Consider the following 25720-nt stretch of genomic DNA (forward strand, 5'->3'; position numbering starts at 1 on the left):
TCTGATTGCTTCACAAACTGCACAGGGCACACACAGGAACACTTTGTTAACAGTGAACTGTGTTTGAAAGCACTGATAAATGGTTCATCACTTCATATAAAGTTGAATAGCAAGATGATCCCTTAGTAATTGGTTATATTTTTATTAAAAGTCCACTGTGAGCTAGAGGCAGCACATGCTTATTGCCGGGGCATGTAGCTCTGAGCTATAACACTTTGCATTTCGATTGTGGGGCTGCTAGCCCTGCAGTATAGTCCTAAACCCTACCCATTATACACCGTGTTATTGTGAATGTCAACCACCCTGCTCTGAAATAGTCCCAGAGAGTGGGGCTGTGTGTGATTTAAGCACAATGAACAACAGCTGGAAATAATTGCATAATGGCAAAAGGTGCGCATAGCCAGTATCAATCATGGAAGAAAAAGAAAGTTATCAGATAAACACGTCTTTGTGATTGCTGATCACGGCAAACAAAGGGTGTGCGGCTATTCACAAAAAATACAAATCAATCCGGAAAAAAAAAAAGCAATTACCCATCACAGCAAACAAAAAGGCCAACTGGGTTACCATCACAACAAACAAATAAGTGCAGTGGTTGTGTTTGAAAGACACATGCAAGTTTGGTCATGTGTGAAGTATCAATAATGATAATGTCCCAGCTGTTGATGTGCATCTTTGGATGTGAACATGTGCCAAAATAAAGTCACCACATAGCCAAAATAATGATGTGCTGCTGGATGAACTATAACAGAGACAGCATATGTATGAAGTGTATGATACCACTTTACCAGAGTAGCTTTGTCTGGCCCCCTAAAGGGCTCTTGCCCTGGGGAAGCCCCAGTCAAGCCCAGCTTAAGCCCCAGAAGTGATGATAGAAATTCTGTTGGTCATATATTCTGTTATAATTATTGATCATACAGATTGTTTGGTAATGTCACAGGCTGTTCCAGATAGAGGAATTTTGTCAAAGGAAGTTTCATTAGCAAACATTTACTGAGTGAGGAGCAGGGGACTTAGAATTATTTTTATCTCGAACACAGCAATAAGCAGATTCGTACATGAACACATTTCTTTTTTCTCTCTGAGTTGTCATTCCTGGACTAAACTAAAGGGAGCATCTGTGCGTATCGGTCATTAATTTGCAATAAACAATTAACTTTTGTCTAAAATTAATTCAAATTCTTCTGTAACCTCAAGATTAATTCATCCACCTCAAACTCTTGATTACTGAATTCTAAACATGTGCTGCACTTCTATTTCTGCCCCAGAAATGAATTAAATCAACATAGTGTGCACAACACAAAAGTCCAAACCTGGAGCAATTAATGAGGAGTCTGATTGCATGTTTGTATGCATTCCTCATGGACAACAGTGTCAAATGATGTTTTGCAGAATAATTGTATAACATTTACCATAACTTCCAAAATGGAAAACAACAATTCATTAATTTTCCTGTTTTTCTGTGTATAGAAACTAAAACAACCTAGTTTACAGTTTACTTGAGAGTTTCAGAAACCTACACAGGGTGATAATGCACATATAAAGACCAAAAACATCCTTTTTTTTTAACTTGCCAAGGTCTCTGAGCTTTGTGTCTGTGACTGTGTGTCACTGTAACTGCCGTTGGATGCATGCTAGGAAACTGAAAAAATTTAATTATCTAATTAATTTTCAGCATTATATCATTGACCCTGCGTTCATTTCAGAAACCTAAAATGAATCAATATAAATGCACCAAAACCTAAAGCTAACTTTGTGTTACAAAGAAAAAGAAACAGTTGAATGAAATCCCTGACTGCCACGTATTGCCATTACATTCATATCCAAAATGAGGGTATGTAAACGTCAGCCTGGAACTGCAATTACAGGAGGTTATTAACTCCATCTCCATATTGGTTTGTTGTCAGCCAAATATCACCTTCAGCCCACAGTGGTTGATTGCATCTGTTAATTAATGACTAATCCATAATGGTGTGGGCAGTCAGGCTTATTGCTCACCAGCTCTGATATTTATTCTGCTTGGTTGCATAAAACACAGATAATATGCTACGGGAAGAACATTTTTTTCTGTGGTCTATAGTCTTACACAATGCGAATCTTCAAACAATATGTTATATTCTTGTTGAGGATGTATATGACAGCAGCAAGAGAAGCTTTGTTGCTGTTCTGAATGCAGCCTGTTGCGAAACTTTTCAAGGTCCTCAATCATATGAGAAGCACTGCAAAACAAAAGCAAGAAAGAAAGGATATTCATGATATAAGATAGCTTTAACTGTAAAGTGGAAATCCTCTTTATTTCTCTGCAGCCACAGCCTGATAGAACTTTCTCCGCCTCTGCACAGGCTGACTTTTTGAAGTGATTAACTTTATCTCTAAACAATGCTACACACCATCCTGCCGCTCTAAGTACTTCTTGAGCAGCATCAAATCTGCAACTGAAAACAGTCCCCAACAAATAAAAAATTTGTTGAAATGCTCTTTAAGATTCTTAGTATTGACAAAGAAGCGATAGGTTCTTTTTCTTTTTCATTTTTTTTTTCTTTTTTGCAAATCACATTTATAAAACTGATCAAAAAGAACCTGTCTTTGTCTAGCTTGATGTAGCCTTAAAAAGCACAGCATGTGGTTGGATCAACAGAGATTAGTGCCTCAAAGCAGAATGCTGTGTATTGACTTGCAACACTTGGTATGATTTTTAAATGGAGCTGACAATATGTGCCATAGCCTATGGGTAGGATCATTCTCGTTTCACTATATATTTGGGATTATAATGATGTGTGAGATGAAGATGTGTCTTTTTCAGGGTGGAGAATAGAAAATGCATGAATTGTGGGTAATTTCCCATCATACCATCCCATTCCTTTACCTCCACCCATCTACCTCTTCATCTGTACTCCTTCTACTTATGTGTATAAATGCAAAAAGGCTATATGGGTCTGCCACATTAGGAGGCAGATGCATCTATTCGTGAACAAGATGTAGAAACTGCAGAGAAATTATCAGTGAAAGGCATTACGTGTGGCCTTCAGTTGCATGGATTTTACAACATTTTTCCACTCCTTTGTCAGAATTGACATCGATTATGTAAAATAGAGATACTTTGAGGAACATGTCAGCCTCGCAACTCCTAGAAATGATTTATATATCAATATTATGTTCTCTAAACGTATGACCAAATAAGACATTGGTAAAAATACTCAAAGTCAGCAGTATTAAGTTATAGTTTTCCACATACGGAGATTGGTCTAATTCAGTAAAGAGTAAAACCTTAACTTATAGTCCCCAGAATGCTTGAGAGATGGTCAGATGTGTTACACACATGTGAGTGCAAAATAAAAAATATTATGAAACTTTATGGCTTTATGAAACTGCTTTATGAAACTGCTACAAAAGCTTGGACCTATACAACGTGTTTTATATTCTTGCATTATCAAGATTACGGTTCTCTGCTTGGGCAGTGCATTTCTATGAGCGTCCTGTTTGTGGAAACTGAATAAAACACAACATTCAAGTACATTTTAATCAAAATTATTCATTCTCATGTCATGTGTTCAGGATTGAATTATCATTTGACCGATAGATTTTGAACAAATAAATCACAAACAATGAACAATTGTATGTGATGTATGTATCTTATGAAAAAGGACATGTTCAAAATTATTCACACCATTTCTTAGCAATCAGTGACAAAGCTTTTATTTGCCATCACAGCAATCATATAGTTCATATAATGACTAAAAAGCTAATTTTGTTGTCTACACTGGAAATCTCCTTTGGCCAATCATAGAAATTGTTACCAAGAACTCTGCTGTTTCATCAGATGAGCTTTTGTTCAGCATTGACGTCTATTGTGACAAGCCTTGCACAGAAACCTGCGTTGATACCCAGAGTTGTTGTCATACATTTATAGCTTGAGGAGGTAGAAAAGTAGGGTCCAAAAGCTGGAATAACAGGTGGGAGTTGGACAGAAGAAGAAAACAGTGACCTTATTATAAACAAACAAGAGGCGCCGTCAAGGCAGGTAATAACAAAGCACTTCATAGAAGAGAAGACACAGGACTGGCAGTGAGGACTAATGATGGCAAATTAGAGCAGGGTAGACATGGATACCTTTGACAAGAATGTGGCAGTCAGTATATGAAAACCAGGTGTGACACAGGAAGTAATCACAATAGACACGAGGCCAAATTCTGCAAAAAAAAAAAAAAAAAAATAGGATAACTGAAGTGCAAAAGGATGACTGACGACAAAAAGATAAACATGAACAAGACTTATGAAACCAAGATAGCAAAAAAACAGAACACAAAAACTCATCGACCATGACAGAAGTTGGTACAAGAATTCTTGAGATTCAAACCTAATCAATAACACTATTAGGCACTCTGCTAGAAAAACAAACAAAACACAAAACGTGACATCAAGGCAGCATTTGACCCTCCAACCAAGGAATGGTGTGATGGTCAAGAACGTAAAGAACAACTTCTTCTTCAGTAGCAGAATTATGATGGGCCAGAACCAGAAGAAGACTCAATTGCAGAGAACAGCTCAAATATGCAGTAAAAGTCCAATAATCATGATGCATAAGACAAGCCAACGTCAAATTTTGGTAAAAGGCAACGTGAAGGCAAAAGGGCAGAATCCAGAAACGGTAAGGATGTTGGGATAATAGCATATCTTCACTGGCAAAGGTCAGACAAGAGCTAAAAGCAGTAACAGGTTGAGATCAGTTACAACTAAAAATACAATATGTGGAAACGGTTGAAAAGATGCTGGTTAACGCAGTTTATCTTCAGAATGTATATATGTTGGTCCACAGTGCAAGATGTGGTAGTCTGGTGATAAAGGATAAAAACTATATAATTGTCATATGTAATATCTTAAAATGGAGTAATGTGTAACAGGGAAATCAATAGTGGATTACTTTAAAGTTCAAATGTGTAGCATTTAAGGGAATCTGTTGACAGAGAGTCATCTATCAGAGTATAGGTCCTTTCCGGGAGTATGCCATGTTGTATTAGCATGTTCTACAGTAGCCCAGAATATACCAACCTAACTCAGGCTCAAGGGAGGGCTGTTCACATTTTTTCAACTAGTCATCCACCTGAAATGGTCATATAAATCATTTGTTCATATCCCTAAATGAGACTCCAGCACTTACAAGCAGAAGAGGGAAAATACAAGAGCAGACGTCATTCTCAAGTCTGCTATTCACGAAGCCACAAAGTCAAGCTAAGGGGTGGAGATGCATGGAGCAAAGGACTGCATCCTCAACCGTTAGACATTGAGTGACATAAAATTGATAGACCAACATACTTTCTCTCAAATAACAGGACAGCAATTTACGTAAATGTTTTTTGTCACACCTTGGCTCGGTTTAGATAATAACATTACCTGGTTAGTGTTAGAGAGACGTTATTTTGACAATGTGACCACCCCCTTCATGGGCATCATTTTCCTGGTTGTCTCGGTCACATGTAGACAGAACAAGTTACAATGAAATGTCACTTTATGGTTGGCTTTAGGAAATATCATCACTTGGCTAAGATTACAAATTAAAACTACTTTGAGAGAGTTTGAAAATTAACATGTCAGGGTTTTGTGTTGTGCATTGTCTCATGGTTTTCCTGGGGCACTTGATGGAACTGAGCAATTGTTTCACCTGTGCGTATTCTACAGGTAAAGGTTCGTGATTGGAATGTGGCAGCTTTCAGGTGCAGCAGTCTAAAGAGGGGTTGCAGTGACATGATCTCATGCTGGAGTCATGGAAAAGCCACACAGGACAAACACGCAAAAAGCAAAACTCATAACTTACAAACAGGAACAGGAACAATAATAGATGAATACATGGAGCCAAGGAAATGTTTCTCACAAATGACAAAGAAAGAGATATAGTCGCTTGTAGAGCTTCACAGAGGGCTCGGATGCATTGCTGGTATTACAACCCTCTTCAGAGTTAATGATAAATGACAAGCAATGAATATGATGCTTTTGAGGTCCCCAAATTATGTTGCAGCCATGAATGAAAATACATCCTGTTTGCATAATTTATTATAATGCTAATACATATCCTCATAAATTTCAATATACTATTGAACTGAGTGACGCAGTCACCCAGTCTTGCAATGATTCATCAAAGGATTACACTCATACAGCAGCATTTTACTGTATCTGAGATCATCAATAAGGAGAGGTGATATTGTGCATTCAGTTTCTGAAAGGACTTCCTCACATTTTTTGTCTATACCCTCTCTATTCTGGAACAAACCCGAGCTGAAAAGACCTGCAATCTGTCACAGCTTTCAAGCTTGGAACTTTTCTTCGTACCTTTATCACTGCTTGCCTGAGATGAAAGATCTCAGATTCACAACTATCTATTCAAGCGCACTGGGTCTATTGATATTATACAAGGAGATGCTTTTGTTTCAAGAGCAACGAGCCACACAGCAAAGAAAAAAACCTAGTGCAAAAGCCCGAGAGATCCTTTGAATTAATTTCAGTGTATTTAGAGAAAGATTTGCAAAACTTACGCCAACTGTCATTAAATCAGTTTACAGTTAGTCACAAATGATTCAATGTGAACAAAACAAAACAAAACAAAAAATCATTCATTTCTATTAGACGTTATTTAATTGAGAAACCAAGTCAAGGAACGGACTGCTTTTTATCTTTTATCTATTTTTTTTCTCGCCAATGTCCTGAAATAGTGGTGATTCACCTGACTCAAAAAAGGACCCCCCTTGGTTCACGAATGGATCAGACCGTCATCAGTGCCGTTTCTTATTGCGCGCGTCAGAGCGGATGAATGAAGCGGTCTCAAGCAACAGCTGCAGTGACTGCCGTGGACACACGCTCACTGGTTCCCAATTCCAGGTAAGCTGTCTTCATCTTTGTCGAGAATTAATCAATTTCTTTTTTCTCTTGGGTTTCTTTCGGACATTCATCCAATTAGGTTATGAACCTGAAATGAGACGAAGCAGTTATTATGAAATGGTTAGAAAAGCAGAAGTTTAGTAAATCATTCCACTTCATATAATAATCTTATTTGTTTATTTCCCCTTGCCTATAAGCTTTTTATGTTTTCTGACCCCTTATTCTGTTTTTTTTTCTAGCTTTATTAATTAAGTGCAAGGACTGCCAGTGTTCGCTTTGCGCGCTTATAAATAGCTGGCAAGAGTCGAATAAGGTTTGGTAAGTACAGCTGCGTGAACCAATAATTTCTATAAAACTGTTGTAACGATGTCAAGACGTGCTGCAGGTCCAGACTGTCTCCTTATGGCACACAGTCAAAAGAAACAGGACAATTAATCCTTATCTTTCCTCGGCTTTCACAGATGGAATTCCACTTTGAGAGAACGACACAATCTAAACATCGCCTGATTCTTGTCTTGCTTTCATTTTTTACCTCAAGTCAGTGAGGTTCGGCTATTCATTATGTTCCATCAGCTGACGGATCAAACACTGAATGACAGCTGTCAGGGAGCGACCTCAGAGTGCAATAAGAGCGCTGATGGAGACGCGCTCCAGCTCCCCACTTTCTCTACGGCGGCCAAAGTCAGAGTGATCATCACCTTCGCGCTGTGCGCAGTGTCGGCTGTGTGCAACTTGCTTGTGCTGTGGGCTGCCTTCAAAGGCGGCAAGCGCAAGTCCCACGTCAGGATCCTCATAATGAACCTGACGGTGGCGGACCTGCTGGTGACTTTCATCGTGATGCCAGTGGACGCAGTGTGGAACATCACAGTACAGTGGCAGGCGGGAGACGCCGCTTGTCGGCTGCTGATGTTCATGAAACTGATGGCAATGTACTCCTGCGCTTTTGTAACTGTGGTAATCAGCCTGGACAGGCAGTCTGCCATTCTCAATCCTCTGGGTATCAGCGAGGCCAAAAGGAAAAGCCAAATCATGTTGACTGTTGCCTGGACGATGAGCGTGATCCTGTCGCTCCCTCAGGTGAGAGAATACATCTTTTCTACCACTCAGAGGCTTTAAATCAAACACCTCCCTGTACATGTATCTGCACTCTTGCAGTACAAAAGCAACTCGCATGCCTGTCATATCAGCATTTCGAAAGGAGGAAAATAAAATCTTGTTCCGAAACCTCCAATAAACTGCTTTGATTTGCTTTGCATGCACCTGTTGACCTCAAAATGTAAGGATAAGGTTCAGAAAGGCTGCCCGAAAACATATGACTTCAACAGTTCTTCAATTAGTCTGGGGTGCTGAGCACAAAAGAGGCATTTACTCACTTAAATTACATCGGTTCTCTCATCACTGCAGGGTCCCAGCAGGTTTTTAAATACTTGGAAGGAAGCAGCTAATCAAATGACACTCAAGAGCTCATCAGCAAAACAAAGTCACCCAATGTGAAACATAGTGGTTCAAATTAGGTCTGGAATAGGTGGGATAACAATTAACCCTCTATTCACTCAGTTCAAATCAATTACCATCATGTATTGAGGCGCAGTCAAAATGGGAACACTGTGACCTTGAAGTGTACTTGTGGCAATACCCCTGTTAACAGCCTCACATGTAGGACTTTTGATTTGGATTTTCAAATCTCTTTTCCTGACCAAGCGAGACAAGAGTTCAAACAGCACTCGTGACACAACAGTACACACATAATCTATTTACAACAATATTAATATAGAATGTTCATATTTTGGATTGTAAGGATAAACTACAGACAACAACAAACATACACTCCCAAAATGAGAGGAGCTCATCATAAGTCTTTGCAGACCAAATTGGGGCAATTATAAAAAACTGTAACATTTGCAGTCAGAGCCAAACGTATTTCCCAATTCACTACAGGCTTGAAGTATTGTTTGAAGGGAATAAGGCTTGTGAGCCAGTAATTTACCTATTTGTGAGTGATCAGTAGATCAGGAGAAGTGGAAGAAGTGGAAGTGGAAGCTTTGTAAGAATTGCTTCGTATATACAAATATGTCAATGTTTGAATCAATAGGATGACATCAGACCACCCAACCTTAGCATAGAATGTACAATTACGAGATATTGTATTCATGACAGTAGTGTCATCTTTTGTGGATTTATTGCGTGTCACTACATCTGGTTGCCCTTTGACAAATCATTAAGTGGTTCTCTTTCTACTCTTTTGTCCAGTTATCATTACAACTCTCCTCCTCTCCTCTAAACTCGTATTTTCAACATACTTTACTGCCAACAAAGAAACTAAATGCTCAGTAAACAAAGCTAAAGATGAATAAGATTATTGGCTTAAATAATTTTGTATAGCTGCAGGGCTACTGACCTTCTCGTTATAGCAAGGTGCTACTAACTGAAACATTTTAGAGGCGCCGGCACAATCTATATAATCATTTCATTCTAAAAATGAAAGTATTTCAACTGAGGGTCAATTGGCTATTGATTGACCTGACAGATTTAACCGACAGCTTGCTGAGAGACTTGCTTTAAGATTTTGTCTTTACTGAACAACACACGACACAAGCACACACTTATTTTCACAGGGTTCTCATGGACTCAATGCTGTGTTCATGCTGGTTCGGTGGGCTTGATGTTTGGATCAGACACGCCGTCGATCAGACAAGTTCATTGCTTCATTGAAAAGTTGAAAAATTCTCAAAGTACACTTGACAAGTGAAGCAGGGAATTAGATTTAGAAATGCAACATGTCCCTTCATTCGAGGTGAATGAGGAGCAATATTGTTGAATCCTGAAACACATGCTTGTGAATCTTGCCTGATTGTTGCCCCCTTCTTCTCCTTTCTTCTTCAATTTAAGACACTCCAACAGTGGGGATTTTTGCAACATGTTCTAAAATTTTTGTCACAAATGGTCACCGTCTTCGGCTCTAAGATTCCGCTGAAATATTCCCAGACCTGTCTCAAAGTGACACGTAAAAATAGTCACGAATAAACCCTCTGTTTTTGCAGTTTCAAACGAATCCTGTGTTTTAGTTGTCATTATTATATTTTTTTCCTTTTTCATATGATCCTTTTTGTATAATCAAAATTTAAAGCAATGTATCTAACTGGGCGACTTGAACCATTTCTACCACACATATTCTGTGTGTTTTGACCCGATTAGTCGTATTGGAGCCTACAGTTTGACAGTTTGCATGTTGCTTCACTATCAAACCCCTCCAAATACAATATGTTGTGTCATATGCACAGCATGGATATTTAGATAGTCAATGAGAAAGAAGCTTCAAAATGTTGGATCTGAAGCTTGGAGGTGGTTCGAAATTATGGATGTTATTTGTTATTTGCTGCTATTTGCTATTTATGCTTCGGCACGCACTCCGCCCACCCCTGAGGGTCCCCTTTGTACAGTGGGAACGCAAAGCTGACCCCAAAGCGACCCGACCCGTACCGTACCGATACGAAGTGACCCAAACCGTACTGACAGTGGAAACGAGGCTTAAGGCTCAAATCCCATCTAACAACATATTTATGTGGATTCGAGCACCAAAAGTTTATGGTATTGGTTATGGGGTGAAATATTAACCCTGCACAATAAAGGGGCTCATCAAGTCATTTTTCTAAATGAAAGGTTCAGATAAATCCTTATCTCTCCAAACAGCATTGAAAAGCACTGATTTTTATCTATCTATCTATCTATCTATCTATCTATCTATCTATCTATCTATCTATCTATCTATCTATCTATCTATCTTTTTTTTACATAATATATGTATATTACACCAAAGTATGGCAGCTTCAAAAGATATTCAAATTGGATTGTCGATCAGGGGCAGACTGTCTATGGGTCTGAAACGATTTCTGGGGTATTGCATATATAAAGAAAGCTTTTCAAGGACCTCATCAAGTGTGAGATCATCTTGTTATTTTCTCAACTTTAAGTGGTGGACAGTAGCACATCAGAGTGACAGAGGTCCATATGTAAGAAGTACATTTCTCATACAAACTCAGTGAATCTGCAACTATTTGATTATAGAGCCAAAGCTGGGGTTGCGTAGGTCATGGACACAGTATTTCTTATGGGCATTTGAGGATTTTAGTGACAAGAAAATTCTACATTTACCAACTCATTTATATCCAGTAGGTTTTTATTTAGATTTTAGGGCGAGTCTCCCAAATAAAAACTACACCATGTTTTTATTTTACCCCGAAAAACAGGAGACGCTTGTTCACTTTGTGTTACCAATAGTTTCCTCACATCTAACCAGTCATCCTTCTGCATTACTTAGCTTTTTCTCTGAATGTGAAGAATTTATGGATTTTGAGAGATCAGACGCCTTTTAGACCTACCTCACTGGTGGTCTGAGAAATCTCTGTTTCTTTGCAACAATAGAGTAAGTTGGAGCATGCTGACAATCTCCAAAGCCTTTTTCTTTCAATTGACTATAGGACCAATTATTGTGGACACCATCTTTTACAGTTTTTCTCAGTCGCTTTGGTACAATTCTCGAATCATCCTCGCCATTTGCAAAACAGTACGCCATTTCTCAAAACTATTTGGACAAATAGCAAAACACCATGGATGACCTGCAAAAGCCACTCTCTTGCTCAAAATCCTTAGTTCATCTCTCAAAACTAAATATCTGTGTCAATGAACATGTCAGTGCCATCAGAATGTCAAGTCCTTGTGTCATTGTGTACGGATAAGACAGTCAAATTGCTTAGTCATGTTGTCAATATAACAGTGTACTCTGGAGGGATGTTCTGATTTAAACTATGGCTAAGTTTTGATGACAATTATTGTAATTTACACCTTAGTGTATGTGTGAGATTGATTACAAGAGACAAGATTCACAATGACCCTTTTATTGTTTGTAATTTGTACAAAAAAGAAAAGACAGCACTGCATAGCACAAAGAAAAAGTAGAAATGTGAACCTACAATCTAGTAAGGGAAAACTGTACATACAGTGCTGTAGGAATTACAGTGCAGACAGTCTTCCTAGACCTGTTGACGTTCCTGTCTGTTGGACCACATATTCTCATCCACGTCACATTGAATATTATCTCTTGCGATGCAGCGTGGAAAGAATCTTCTTGAGTGTCTTATCCAGCCTCTGCAGGCATCTGCTGTGATGTCCTCACACGCCGCATCCATGGCAGCCAGAAGGGTCATTTGTGTATGTGGCTGGCGATCATACACTTTCCTACGCCACGCAGAGAAAAACTCTTCAATGGGGTTAAGGAATGGGGAGTAGGGTGGGAGGAACTCCATCAGCATCCTATTGTGAGCTGCAAACCATTGCCTGACGATGTTTGAGCGATGGAAGCTGACATCGTCACAAATTACCACATGCTTTGGCAAGTCATCTCCAATCTGACCTCTCTCATGTTCAGGGATGAGATCCCTGTAAAGAGCGTCTAAAAAGGTGACTAGACGCTCTGTGTTATATGGACCAATAAGGGGAATATGCGTTAGCACACCATTTTCTGAGATGGCAGCACCCATTGTTATGTTCCCGCCACGTTGGCCTGGCACATCAACTGTCGCTCTGTGCCTGATGATATTTCGCCCACGCCTTCTGCATTTTGTGAGGTTGAAGCCAGCCTCATCCATGTAGATGAAGCTGTGCGGTGGCTCGCTTGCTTCCAGTTCCATTATACGCTATATCTAGAATACACAAAATTAGTTTTATGAGTTACATGCATTTTCATTTTGATAAGGTAACATCAAATGTATACAGCACACATTGCATCTTCTTTTCTACAGCCATAGCAAATGTGTAAAGGTCACACTTACTGTACTGTATATCACTATGCAATGTTGTACTGTTTACTGTGAAGTACGGCTACTGTATGCTCATACATGTTTTACCTGTACATAATGGTAGCGCAGCTCCTTCACTCTTTCTTCATTTCTTTCAAAGGGAACAGTGTATAGCTGTTTCATATGCATTTGGTGTCTTTTCAGTACCCTGTCAATTGTTGAGATGCTGACTGTTTGGATGTTTGCAAAGATGTTGTTGTCCTCTATAATGGCACTCTGTATCTCCCTAAGTCTTATGGCATTGTTCTCTATAACCATGGTGCAAATGGCCTCCTCCTGTTCAGGTGTGAAAAGGGGCCCTCTGCCACCCCTGTGAAGTCGTCTTGCAGTCCTATGTGGAAACAATATAGCAATGCAAAACACAAAATTGAGTAAGATAAAATGTCACTGTATGAAGTATACTTACTTATATTGTAATGTGGAATACTGTTACATTGTATGAAGCATTACAGAACAGTGCCTATTGTTGGATTACATACCTGTTCTCTCGACGAAAAGTCTGAAAGATTGAGGACACAGTTGTTCTGCCAACATTTGGCTGCACCCTTCGACCAGCCTCTGCCATTATAAGCCCATGATTGAGAACATGGTCCACAAGGGTGGCTCTGATCTCATCTGGAACGCTTATGTCCTCGGCCTCTTCTGCCTCTTCCTCTGTTCTGCCTCCCAACTCCTCCGCCACGCAACCTCACTCCTCTTCCTCTTCCTCTTCTCTGTGGCTGTTGGCCCCGTCTAATTCCTTCCATTGTCAGACATTGAAACATTGTGTTGTGCTCCAGCTATATATATATTTGTCAGTTGATTGGTCGTTAGAGAAAGTCAACATTCACCTGGGAGCAATTTACCAATTCAGGACAGATTTTGAACAAAAGTCTAATGGAAATGTATAGAAATATGCTAGACATATTATGACAACTTGTTCAACCATTTTGCATGTAAAGACCTATACGATGAACTAATGCCTTAATGTTGTGGGGGGTGAGACTATTCAACAGAGACCTGTACAATACATTTTGATCAACATGACAAAAGCAATTGATAATGTAGGAAACAGCAGAGAATTGTACATAATCATGTGCATGGATGTGCCAAAGCATTGGCAACTTGCTGAAAGAAATGAGAAACTGCTTGTTTGATGTGCACAAGTGACACAATGATGTGACAATTGAACACATAGTTTTGAGAATTGCAACTCTGATCTGAGAATTGTCCAAAAGCGACTGAGAAAAACTGTAATACTTTTCCTCTGCATGGTGGAACTGAATAACTGCTGGGCCTCTAAACATGTACTCCCACTCAGTCAGTGAGACGACAATTGTGACCTTTGCCACTGTGCAATCATTCAAGGGATTTTCAAGGCCACCTGAATATTGTGCCAATACAGTTGCCAACATCGTATGTGGCTAGATTGAAACGTTTTGAAATGTTCAGTCTGACACATTTGGCATTTTGCCACAGAAAATGCATGATGGACACGATCCTCAAGGTAAACTGTTGATCTCATGAAAAATGAAGATTGTTATATAAAGTTTACAAAATTCCCATGGATGGGAATACATGTCTATCTCTGTGATAGTGAATAAAGAAATATGACGATTCTCAAGAAGAATGTGTTAAAATGATACTGTCCTGAGGAAATGTCATTCACACAGAAAGATGTCATTATGTGATTCATATCTGTGTGTTCAGACCATCACAGACCTATGACTCAGAGGAGAAATAGGATTTAATTCATAATTCAAAGTCAACAAATATTACAGAAACCATCTGTGGTGTTAACTGATGCCACTGCGGGTTCTTTCAGCAGTCAGTACTGCAAGACTTTTTGACGGTACGTCAATGCTTTTCTTTTTTGACAATCAATCCAGTAGCAGCTGGGCTATGTCTGCTCTCTGGGATTGGTCGATTTTGGTACCTCAGGCCCCAACTCATCCGTATCCGCAATTGCCATCACCAAGGAAACAGTATCCGCTTCTCTCCATGCTTTAAGGAGGTTGACAATCAACGTCACCCACTCCTCGTGTGACCACAAATGGACCTTGCCACTTGGCGAGGGAGCAATACAAGCACTTTATCTCCCGGTGCAAATTGTCTTAACCTGGATCCTCTGTGTTACAGCCGCTGCTGACGTTCCTGGGCCCGGAGCATTTTGTCACGTGACAACTGTCCTAGTCTGTGGAGTTTTGCTCTTAGGTTCAGGACGTACTGAGCTTTGTTTTTACTGGGGCTCGGACCTTCCTACCAGCTTTCTTTAACCAGGTCCAACACCCTGCGTGGTTTTCTGCCAAAAAGCAGTTCAAAGGGAGAAAATCCCGTGGAGGCCTGGGGTACCTCGCGCACTGCAAACAGCAGAGGGTCAAGCCACCTGTCCCATTTACCACTATCCTCGTGCACAAACTTACGGATTATGGACCTCAAAGTCCTATTCAGGCGCTCAACGAGGCCGTCAGTTTGAGGGTGGTAAACACTAGTTCGAATGGACTTGATTCCCAATAATCTGTACAGTTCTCTCAGTGTTTGTGACATAAATTGAGTGCCTTGATCAGTCAGGATCTCTTTTGGGATCCCGACTCGGGAGATCAGTTGAAACAGTGCCTGTGCAACACTCTTTGCAGAGATGGTGCGCAGTGGCACTGTCTCTTGATATCACGTTGCATAATCCACCAGGACTAACACAAAGCGATATCCACGTGCGCTTCAGTGGAATGGCCCGATGAGATCCATCCCAATACGTTCAAACGGGACCTCGCCCGACAGGAGGGGAAGCAATCTCACAGCCCACTCTGCTTCCTGTGTTATGCCGAGAAGTGCATGCCTGCCGAGAAATGCATCCTCATTCGCGGGAGCCTTTCAGGTGTGGATTATTACATTTATCCAATAAAGTTACAGTGATAATATTGAGCTGACAATGGTGTTTCATTCGTTCATCTTTTTTTCACATTTTTTCATGTGGATTAATAATACATGTACACTTATGATAATCCGACAATTTCACATTTTATAGCATCTCTTTCACCTATTATTATATTATACTGCAAATATTCCAAAGTAAGGGCCGTGACTAACACTTTTATAGTAAGCCCGAAAGACGGTTGGATACATTTTCTATGAATATCAATCTTTACTCAGTATAGCCCAGATGAAACTATGAAATTTGATTATATTAATTTTAAAGACAATTTTGAACGTATTGAATTTCGCATCTGTTAATTCAATCAGGTAAACAAATGATTATGTAGTTATATCATTCCATTCTCTCTTTAAAGCAGAGGACCATCAGGGGATGCCATTTTTCGGCAAAGGTCTGCCGAAGTGTGCATTGCCGAAAAATGCATCCCCTGCTGGTCCCTCTAATGGGGATGCATTTGTCGGCAGACATGCACTTTTCGGCATAACACCGGCCACCTGCATGCCGTCACCATTGCCTCGAGCATTTCGAGGAAGGACTGTGGGTCGTCTGTTGGTGTCATTTTGTGGAGTGCAACTCCAGCGAGCGAGGGAGTCAGTGTTCCTGTTCCGGCTCGATCCACCATCGCCTCCAGAAGCTGGGTCTGCCGCTCCGTCTGGTCCTGGAGTGCTGCCAGCTGTTGCCTGCTGAGGGCCGCTTGGTCACGGCTCATCGCCACGACCTCCGCTAGCATTTGGGCTAGCATGGTGATCGGTTGCTGCGGTTCCGTCATCTCTTATGGCGCTTTTCCACTAGCTCGCTTCGGCTCGGCACGCTATTGCGTGTTTCCACTAGCACGCAGTACCTGCAACCGTGTAGATTTTCCGTATCACCTCAGCCCTGGTTCCAAGCGAGCCGAAGCGTTACTAAAACGTGACGTCAGCCGACTGCCTTCCACTGATTGGCTGATGAGTGTCATCACTTTTCAATACTGTTTTGTCTGGCGGCCAGGAGTCTTCTCTGGCTCTCTTCTCTTGCCTTCTGTGTGACAAAAAGCCACAGGGTGAGCAGCAACACGAGCGCCTCGATGTCCTCCATGCTATCCTCCTCGTATGTTGTTGTTGTTGTTCTGGTCGCGCAGCTGTGTTACGACGACCCCGCCCACGTCGAGGAGGCACGAAGTGTAATGGAAACACAACCAAACCGAGCCGTGCCGAGCGAGTGGAAAAGCGCCATAAGTTGACTTTTTTTTCTTTCCTTGCTGAATCCTGTTCGGGTGCCAATGTGGCGTTACTGAGGCCACTGCGGGTTCTTTCAGCAATCAGTACTGCAAGACTTTCTGACAGTACATCAATGCTTTTATTTTTTGACAATCAATCCAGTATTGACTTTGTTCACAGGCCTCCTTCTCGGCTTTGTGCTTCCGACTTCACGCAGGCTTGCTCTCCTTCTCTCCCACCGAGTTACAGCTCACTACTATGTTTTTAAAAGAGGAGCGTGATTAGACAAGTGGATGCTGGTGTACTAATCACTCACCTGGTGCTGCTCCCCTGAGCTCTCTCCACACCTCCCTCCTGTAGCTGATGCACCACGCCCCCTCCACACCATCCTTTAAATTTCGGATGCATAAAACGGCATCTTGCATCAGACGCACAGAGAATATTTCCTGCTCCTCCCTGTACACTCCTATTCAAATTGGACTAAAGCCAAGTCCTTTCAAGCTTAGTGGCTGTGAAACACAACAGAATCTAAATTTGTGATCCAGTAACTATTAAAAACATCTGGATCTGCGGGGGCTGGATCCACACGCAGAAGACAGAAGACAAAAGTCCTGGATTTAGAGGTCAAAAATACCTGACTTTATTGGGCAAGAAACAAAAGGTGCTGCACGAAGGCCGAGATTAACCAAAAAACCTGCACGTGGGCAGGATAGAAATACACAGGTCAAAAGTACAAAGAAAAATCACTGCTCTGCAGGAGAAAAAAGAGAACAACAAAAAAAACTGCATAAGTAGGCGACTGGGGAGAGCTCTCGGAATGAGGCGGAAGTCTGAAAAAGGATCAGAAAACAAATGAGGTTACTGAGAAATATTTCTATGACAGGCTCAGACCGAACAAGCGGAATTATCTGGCGCCGAACAGGTAACTAGAGCAGACTTATAGAGCACCTGAGATAGTCTGCAGGTGTGATCACTAGTGAGACCACACCTCCCCAGGTGCCTTCAGGGAACAGAAACAGAGACGGAAGGTCTTCTCTGCCTTCCACCAGCTGAGAATGACCTGATCCAAGAATAGATGTTTAGGCCTTAAATGTGTTTGTCCGTAAATATCTTAGCATGTTGTTGACAATGATTTGATTATATATGTAGTGTTAAAATGAAAAGACAATAATAAAAAAAATCAGCTACACAGACCTGAAATATTTTATCAAAACAGCAGCATTTGATTGGACTGGAGTGGGATTTTGCTACAGTTCAGCTTCTATATGTACTCATTTCACCCACTAAGACTCTATGTTTTAACTGTTGAAAAATTAGAATTGGTGTGTGTGTGTGTGTGTGCGTGTGTCTGCGTGTGTATGAGGCTTTCATGAAATCAAAAGAGCTGAAATTGTGTGGAAATTTCAGTGGGTTCCACCTTTCAGAGATCAAACATCTTCGATTTACTGACTTCTTTTTCTCTGATGCTGCAGGCCACACAGGTAGATGCATTGGATTTTATTTTTTCTACTTCCTTTATCTCTCGTATTTTGAATATCCACATTTTATTCTATGGTTTTGAAAAATGAACAAAACATATTGTACTCATTCAAATATGCTGTTCAGATAAAGTATTTTGAAAAACAGATGTCCTCTTGCTCATAAAGCAGAGGAATCAACGTGTACCCCAAGAGACCTTAGCCATTTTCTCTATTTACTGGGGCCAAGCTGTTGACATTCATTTCCCTTCACTATGAGTTCCTCAACCAATCTGCACTAAATGTCTTGATTAAACTGCCAGCAGTAATATAGAAGAATCTCTGTGATTGAAAGGTGTTCACATTCAACTCACGTTTTAGCCCTGCGGCTTAACTTTCTCTCGAGACATCATCACAACGATGTCTGTCCTTAGTCTGAATGATTTCATGTCACTTAATTAAAATGTAGTAAAAACTATTCAAAATTTCTAAGCAAGTGGTCTGTGGAACATGTCGTTGCAAGTTATGTTCGGCTTTCATCGTAAATCGTCTCAGTTTAGTTTGCTTTTCCTGGTTTAGATGCAAACAGCCAAAGGCTTGTTGTATTCTACAGAAAATCTGAAACACAGTGGCCCTCATTTATCAAACTTGCGTAAGACCAAAAACATGTGTAGGTCGTGTGTACGTTCTTTTCTGCGCTAAGGTTGGCATTTATCAAATCCATCGTGAGCGCAGGAAAGATGAAATCGCCACGACAGGTCTGAAGCAGTGTACGCACTTTTCCATTTTGACTTGCGGTGACTGCAACACAGCAGCGTCACTAGTGCGTGCCTCATGAGTCGCAACAAATCCCTAGGTTAAAATTACAGATTTATCACTTCAAAGAAGGCCCATGTTTTATTTGACTTCAACATAAATATAAACATAAACACAAATTAAATAAATAAAAAAATTAAACAAGTACAACTCCGTAATTGGAAGAGTGATGGCTCATTATTCAACCGCCTATTTAAGAGGTGATTCTAGCGGCGCGGTAATGGCGAAACGATGGCAGATCTGGCTTTGTTAGAGGACCTGAACGCACGCATCAGGCGCGAGAGAGTGTTCCGGGACCGGCAGGATTTCTTTCGGGAAAATGATGAGTGGCTAATGAGCCGTACAGAAGAGGCGCTTTAACACTGCGCATACGCAAAGACGTAGCTCCGATCAGGCCAGCCACCCTCTCCTCCAAGGCACTCAAATCCAAACCTGGATCGGAGCTCCCCCACCCCCCCTGTTTGTGACATGCTGTGTCGGAGAAATTTCATATCGGACCACTTCTTCCTGATCTTATTGGAGAAAAAGTAAAACATCGTTCAATTTTAGATTTCATTTAATCTGGAGTTTATCACATTTTATTGACCATCACAGTAGGGGAAAATACATAACTCGTCCGGTCTGCGATTTACATCGCCAACGCTGTTGACAGCTGGGACGGCTGTTTCTTTGCCGCCTTTCGTCTTTCCATGTCGCAAATTCTAGAGGTGCAGCCTTTTGTAGAAGGTGTGGTTAGGATCATTACGATGGATTTCAGCCGCCGGATTTATCAACAGCCGCTCGGTCTTACGATGGGATTGGTGTGGTACGCATGTTCTGTAAATCTCACTTGAGCCTCTGCGTACGACGAGTTCTCCGCTCATATCAACGATGCTTTCTACGACGGCTTGATAAATGAGGGCCAGTGTCTGTTGATTTAGTCTCTAGTTCTAACAGCTTGACCCGTGAACGGGACTCAACCCCTTTCTAGGGAAGTAGGAAAGAAATTCAGCGTGGTGTCATTTGTCTACAGTTTGCCTTGTCTGGAGAGATTAATGTGGACGGGTTGTGGGTTAAATAATATGTTTTATCTTGATTTAAAGCATTTCAGTATCATCATATTCATGGTCATTCATCTTTTATTTTGACAATCATATCAGATATCAATGATATCTTGGAAATGGCACTGTTCTTAATCATCTCAGCTACTGAGATGGCTGTAAGTTGATCACTCCATAACTAAGTCACATTGAGTACTGTTCAATTGTCTTACGCCACAACTCATTTTTTAATGTTCTTTATTTATTGCCAAGAAAATGGGAAGTTAAGTGCCTTTTCTATGCTTGAAAGAATCATAGGTCAGTGTTAAGTGGCTTAAAAAAAGAGGTTTCACTGAAAATGCTTTGGCTGTTCAACAGTATTGTCCTCATTACACATTATTTACTGAACAAGAGTCTCTTGTAACTCAGTGCACATGGAATGTGTCACCTAAACGAAAGGAATGCGAACAAAAAACAAATTTATCCTACCTTCCACTCTATCTTTGTCATTCTGTCTTACTTTTTTGTTTCCATTTTGACCCTGTTGGTATGTATCTCAGGGCTGCATCGGAACACATTGTCATTGCCTGGTTCAAACCTTTGGAAATAATGGGCTTCAGAGCACAATGGTGCAGCTGTCCTGTTCTGTCTGAAAGAGCCACGACATTTTCTTCCCACTGACAAGTGCTGCTATTCGCAGTACACAAAGATGTACACTTCTCGCCCTCAATACTCACCATCTATAGTTAGACAGAGGAGCATCTAAATCAGGCTGCAAAGTAACATGTGCTTTGTCATTGTGTGGAATTTTGTTTTAACTAGTCAAGATAATTGGTGGAATTTTGTTGATGTTATTACACAGCCTAGTTCACAGAGAGGAGCCAAGGCTGGGATTACACTGGTCAACAAAAGTAGTATGTTTAAAATGTTTTTTTTACATCTGGATATATCAACTAGAATAAGCCAAGTAAATCCTCTCCAATTACCAGTAGCAGTGTGTTTATACTCAGAGTCCTGGAGGCTACAGTGTTTTTAGAAATGGTCCAGTAATTACCACTGCCTCCCAGGGGATAAGTTTGTGAGTTACGTCATCATAAAGGCAGGCAATATGCTCTACCCTACAAGCTGTATTGGACCACAGTTTTTGGCAAGCCCAACCCCAAACAGCGGGGCAGAAAGTGTGCTGCCAGCTATCATGACAACAGGTGAAACCAAGCTGTTTCCGTCAGTTTCACAGCCTATATGAGGTTCTACGGACACTGAACTTGTGTTTCTGTAAAGAAATAATGAGCTGTGACCACTCTTGTAACCCCAACTTCAGCACTCTGAGTGAAATTGACTTTCTTTTTCCATGCAGATGTTTATATTTCATAATGTGACCATCACTGTCCCAGAGAACTTCACGCAGTGTACCACCCATGGCAGCTTTGTCCAACGCTGGCAAGAGACCCTCTACAACATGTTTACTTTCGTGTGCCTCTTCCTCCTGCCCTTGGTCATCATGATTTTCTGCTACACACGAATCCTTATAGAGATATCAAGCCGCATGGCTCGCAATAACAGTAAGTGTTTTTTCCCACATTCTCAAGTAAGGCAAAAAATGTTTTTCAAGTCTCAAGTCAGAAAATTGTTGTATGATTACGAGGAGATGTGTGTGTGACAGAGACGGTGCTTTCCTTTCTTCTAGTGCTGTCGAGAGATGTTCCTCTTCGGCGTTCGCACAACAATATCCCGAAAGCTCGAATGAGGACTCTTAAGATGAGTATCGTCATTGTGACTTCATTCATCATCTGCTGGACCCCTTACTACCTGCTAGGCTTGTGGTATTGGCTGTTTCCTGAAAAAATGGAGGAGACAGTCTCCCATTCACTCACTCATATGTTGTTTATATTTGGCCTCTTCAATGCGTGTCTGGACCCCATCACCTATGGTCTGTTTACAATTCACCTTCACCAGGGAATCAGAAGATGTCGTCGCTCAAACACAGGGACTGAGAACAACACTTGCCTTATGCAAATGTCCTGTTTTTCCTCTCGGAGACAGATTGTGTCAGGTGGCCTCAGTAAACACACAGAGGAGATAAATGACAACAGCAGCATGAAAAATACCTCAAGCCCCATTATTTCAGTCAGCAAGATTTAATGGCTTGAATGATTTCAAGAAGAAAATCATCTCCTCTTTCTCTAGAGATGATGAATATTTCCATTATTTAGCTAAAAAGAAAAGCCGAAACTCCACAAAAAAAATTGATTTTGGGATGATCTAGTAAATCTCAAGACAAAGTGAACCAAAGTGAAGCTCAGCCGGGGTTTGTTCATTACTGTATGTGCTGGTTCACGCTTAACTTTTTGGATGCTGCTGATCGGACATAAACAAAACAGTGCAGAGCCTAACATGGCTTTGCTTGTTCCAAATGTTCCAAACTCAAGTCAACTGCAGAACCATGTGGGTAAATTTAAGCTCCAAGTTGAGCCAATGAAAAACTAGCTTTAATTAGTCAAAAATGAACAAAAAATGTCTCTTAGTCTTATGTTAGAGTTCTCTCTATAACAGTAATAAAAGGACATGAATTAGTTGTTTCTCAGACAGACGCACAACATAGGTGTGCTGTTTTTTAGTGATTGTGTATTTTATTTATTATTTGTTTGTATTTTCTTGTTTGTGTGAGCATGTGAGAAAAGAAAGTACAGAAACTGTGTAAAAACACATGATCTGTCCGACACGTCACACCCCTTCTGTTTTGACAACAGAGTATAGTATAGCCAGTTCTGGTCTATTCTGGTACATTCCCACTTGAACCTAATCTTTAAAAAACATATGGCTTTTAGGTGCAATATTGATTTTTATCCAGTAATTACGTGCTTGAGGGCAGAAAAGTGGACACGTGCCACTATCCTGCCCTTCAATATGTGTTATGGGTGACAAACATCTGTAATATTATGCTTAAGTATTAAATACATGACAGTTATAATGGTTATCCCCTAAGTTAAGCTGAGCTTTACAAGATAATCATAGCACAAATTGACTTTTCCCACTCTCTGGTGAATGAGTCATGCCGTGGCCAACACGACGCCTTCACTAACCAGAGGACCCCTTTGCCAATTGCCAAACTTGAATTTGTTTTAAGGTCCTTTCATGTTTTTATACTTTTTTTTTGGCACAGGGTGGTGTGGTAGCTCAGTCGTAAGTCTCTTTTTTCTTGTGAGTAATTAAATCCTAGCTATGTCTAAAACCGTTTGAACATAAGGTTTTCACTCAGAATCATCAAAGGTATGAATGGATTGTTCTACTTTAGGTTATTTTCTTTTAAGTTTTTGTGTTGTTTGGCACAGTTTGGTATGGCAGTTCACTGCTAAGCACTGTTGCTTCACCTTTCCCCAGGTGCTGACGTGTATCTCTGGTTAAATGTTGACCCCAAAACGATAGTAGTTGTGAGCATGCATGGTGTCTGTTTGTTTGTTTGGACTGGAGATATCCAGGGTGAACTCTGCCTCTTGCCAGAAAGGACACGCTTCAGCCCAACTCGACCCTTAACAGGGTTAGACGGGTTGTTTTGTAACAAGATTTCTGCTGATCAGCGTGTAGAGACTTTCAGCCGTACTTTGTGTGCAGTATAAAGACTGTGAATGTTGTTCTTATAATTACTGACCATGGTATCTTGAAATGTTATGTCATATAGTATTGAATGTACTTTAGTAGCATATTGTTCATGTGCAACCTGGTTCGATGGCAAATTGTGAAAAAGACACAGGGAAATTTCTTTTTTCTCCTGTGTAGATAAATTGTACATACACACACAAATACATACATACATGCATATATATTTCAAAAGATTTTTTTTTCTACTTTTGACACATGACAAAACACATAACTTTCAAAGTAATGTTTAACAGTGAGGGGGTTTCTTTTAGGTGCTCAACACCTTGTAAACTCTAAAAACAACATGCAGTAGACGCTTTGTGGGGATGTAAGATGTGGGAATCGCCGAAATCTCAAATAGGTGCGGTTTTTTTTGTATTATCAGTATCCTTGTCTCACAGTAATTCAGTGCAGATATTTCATAAAACTGGATGGGATAAAAGTGTAAAATTAGACTTTCCTATTACTGCATTCAAGTTATCATCTATCCAAAAATAATTGTGTTTCCTCATGTTGAACATCGGAGGATATGGTTCGTATATAAACCTACGCATGTGGAAACGAGGCATAATGTTTATAACTACCACCACACTTTCCTCCAGATGTAGGATTGTTTTCTCTTTCCTTATGACAGTTTAATGAGTTGCCATGACACCTATAATGTCTTGTTGGTCTAAGGTCAGTTCTGTGTTCACTGTGTTTTGCAAAATCTCAAGACAGACAAGGCTCTATGAAGTGTCCATAAGTCTTTTAGATATTGTATATCAGTACTGATGTTTTTAGCCAATTATGTTGTGTAATTTGTTGCTTTCCATGGCTTAGAAAATGACAAGAAAAACATGAAGTCGGAGTTTGTACAATGCAAAATTTTGATCTGATCTGATGTTTCAATATCTCGCCTCCCTCATGAAAGAGGGATCAAAATAACTTGTTTGCATGATGTTTGCTTTTCTTCTGCAAGTTTGCAAAAAAATGTTGTAATGTATACTGAGAATGTCTTAATTTGCAATAATAATAATAATAATAAAAAAAAAAAAAAACGATAAAGAAAAAAAGACTGGTTCCCCAATTATTTACAGTGGTTGCAAAACTATTCAGGTGCTGTTTACACATACCCGGGTATTTTGATAAACGCATATGTTCTAACCTTCGTTTGCAAAAATAACTAGGTGCACACAGCCCCGTTTTTGAAAAAAAACACGTCTACATTGATCAGCATAAAAACGCTATCAGGAGCTATTAAATTACGCCAAGCCTGACAGCGGCAGTGTTAGAATAATGAGAATTCCACACAAGCCAATCAGATGCCTAATAGAGAACCGCTGACAGGAAGAACTTCGAAAAAATGTATTTCGTTGTTCCTATGTTTCCCAAACGTATTATGTGAGGTACTGTACAGTTCTTCACACAGCAGTGATTTCCAGGCATGTTCTTGCAATTCCGGACTGTTTAAACTTACTGATTTAAAAACACACGCGTACACTGTAAACGAACGGAGAGAATGGCGTTTTCACGCTAGCATCCTGCCAACATGGTGGATAGGGGCGGGGCTCTGTACTATGACGACAACTCCTCATTCTCAATTGCCCAAAACTCCGTTTTTGTCTCTTTCAACCAGTTTACACACAAACGCTAAACGGAGTTTTTAAAAAATCTCCACTTTTGCCGGAGTTTTTTTTATGCCTCGTTTTCGGAGGAAAAAACTCCGTTTGTGTATAAACGAAAGGCACAAACTAAGGGAAAGGTCTTCGTTTATCAAAATACCCGGGTATGTGTAAACAGCACCTCACTCTCATTTAATTCAAAGTTTTGGATCTCGTTTTTCCAAACCTGATTTGGACATGAAGTGAAGAAAATATGGCCTGTCACCAATGTGTCAGAGTTTCTCCAACTGTGACATTTCATCTTATTCCTCTGAATTCTCAGAAAGGAGTTTAGAAAATAGTTGCAATAATTT

At 40.4% G+C, this 25720-nt stretch overlaps 1 protein-coding gene across 1 annotated transcript; it reads left to right on the top strand.

Moving 5' to 3' along the window:
* The first annotated feature begins 6793 nt into the window (after positions 1-6793).
* On the top strand, positions 6794-24750 carry gnrhr4 (gonadotropin releasing hormone receptor 4). Its single transcript, XM_075469824.1, has 5 exons — positions 6794-6870; positions 7110-7188; positions 7332-7947; positions 21482-21686; positions 21812-24750. Exons 3-5 carry the CDS (start codon positions 7432-7434, stop codon positions 22264-22266), a joined length of 1176 nt encoding a protein of 391 aa, XP_075325939.1. The 5' UTR covers positions 6794-6870; positions 7110-7188; positions 7332-7431; the 3' UTR covers positions 22267-24750.
* The last annotated feature ends 970 nt before the right edge of the window (positions 24751-25720 follow it).

The sequence above is a fragment of the Odontesthes bonariensis genome, chromosome 7 (assembly GCF_027942865.1).
Source record: "Odontesthes bonariensis isolate fOdoBon6 chromosome 7, fOdoBon6.hap1, whole genome shotgun sequence".
Taxonomy (NCBI): domain Eukaryota; kingdom Metazoa; phylum Chordata; class Actinopteri; order Atheriniformes; family Atherinopsidae; genus Odontesthes; species Odontesthes bonariensis.

Coding starts and splice junctions, on each gene's coding strand:
- gnrhr4 (XM_075469824.1), top strand. CDS start 7,432: ATGTTCCATCAGCTGACGGATCAAACACTGAATGACAGCTGTCAGGGA. Junction 7,948..21,481: donor TGATCCTGTCGCTCCCTCAG/GTGAGAGAATAC, acceptor TTTTCCATGCAG/ATGTTTATATTTCATAATGT. Junction 21,687..21,811: donor CCGCATGGCTCGCAATAACA/GTAAGTGTTTTT, acceptor CCTTTCTTCTAG/TGCTGTCGAGAGATGTTCCT.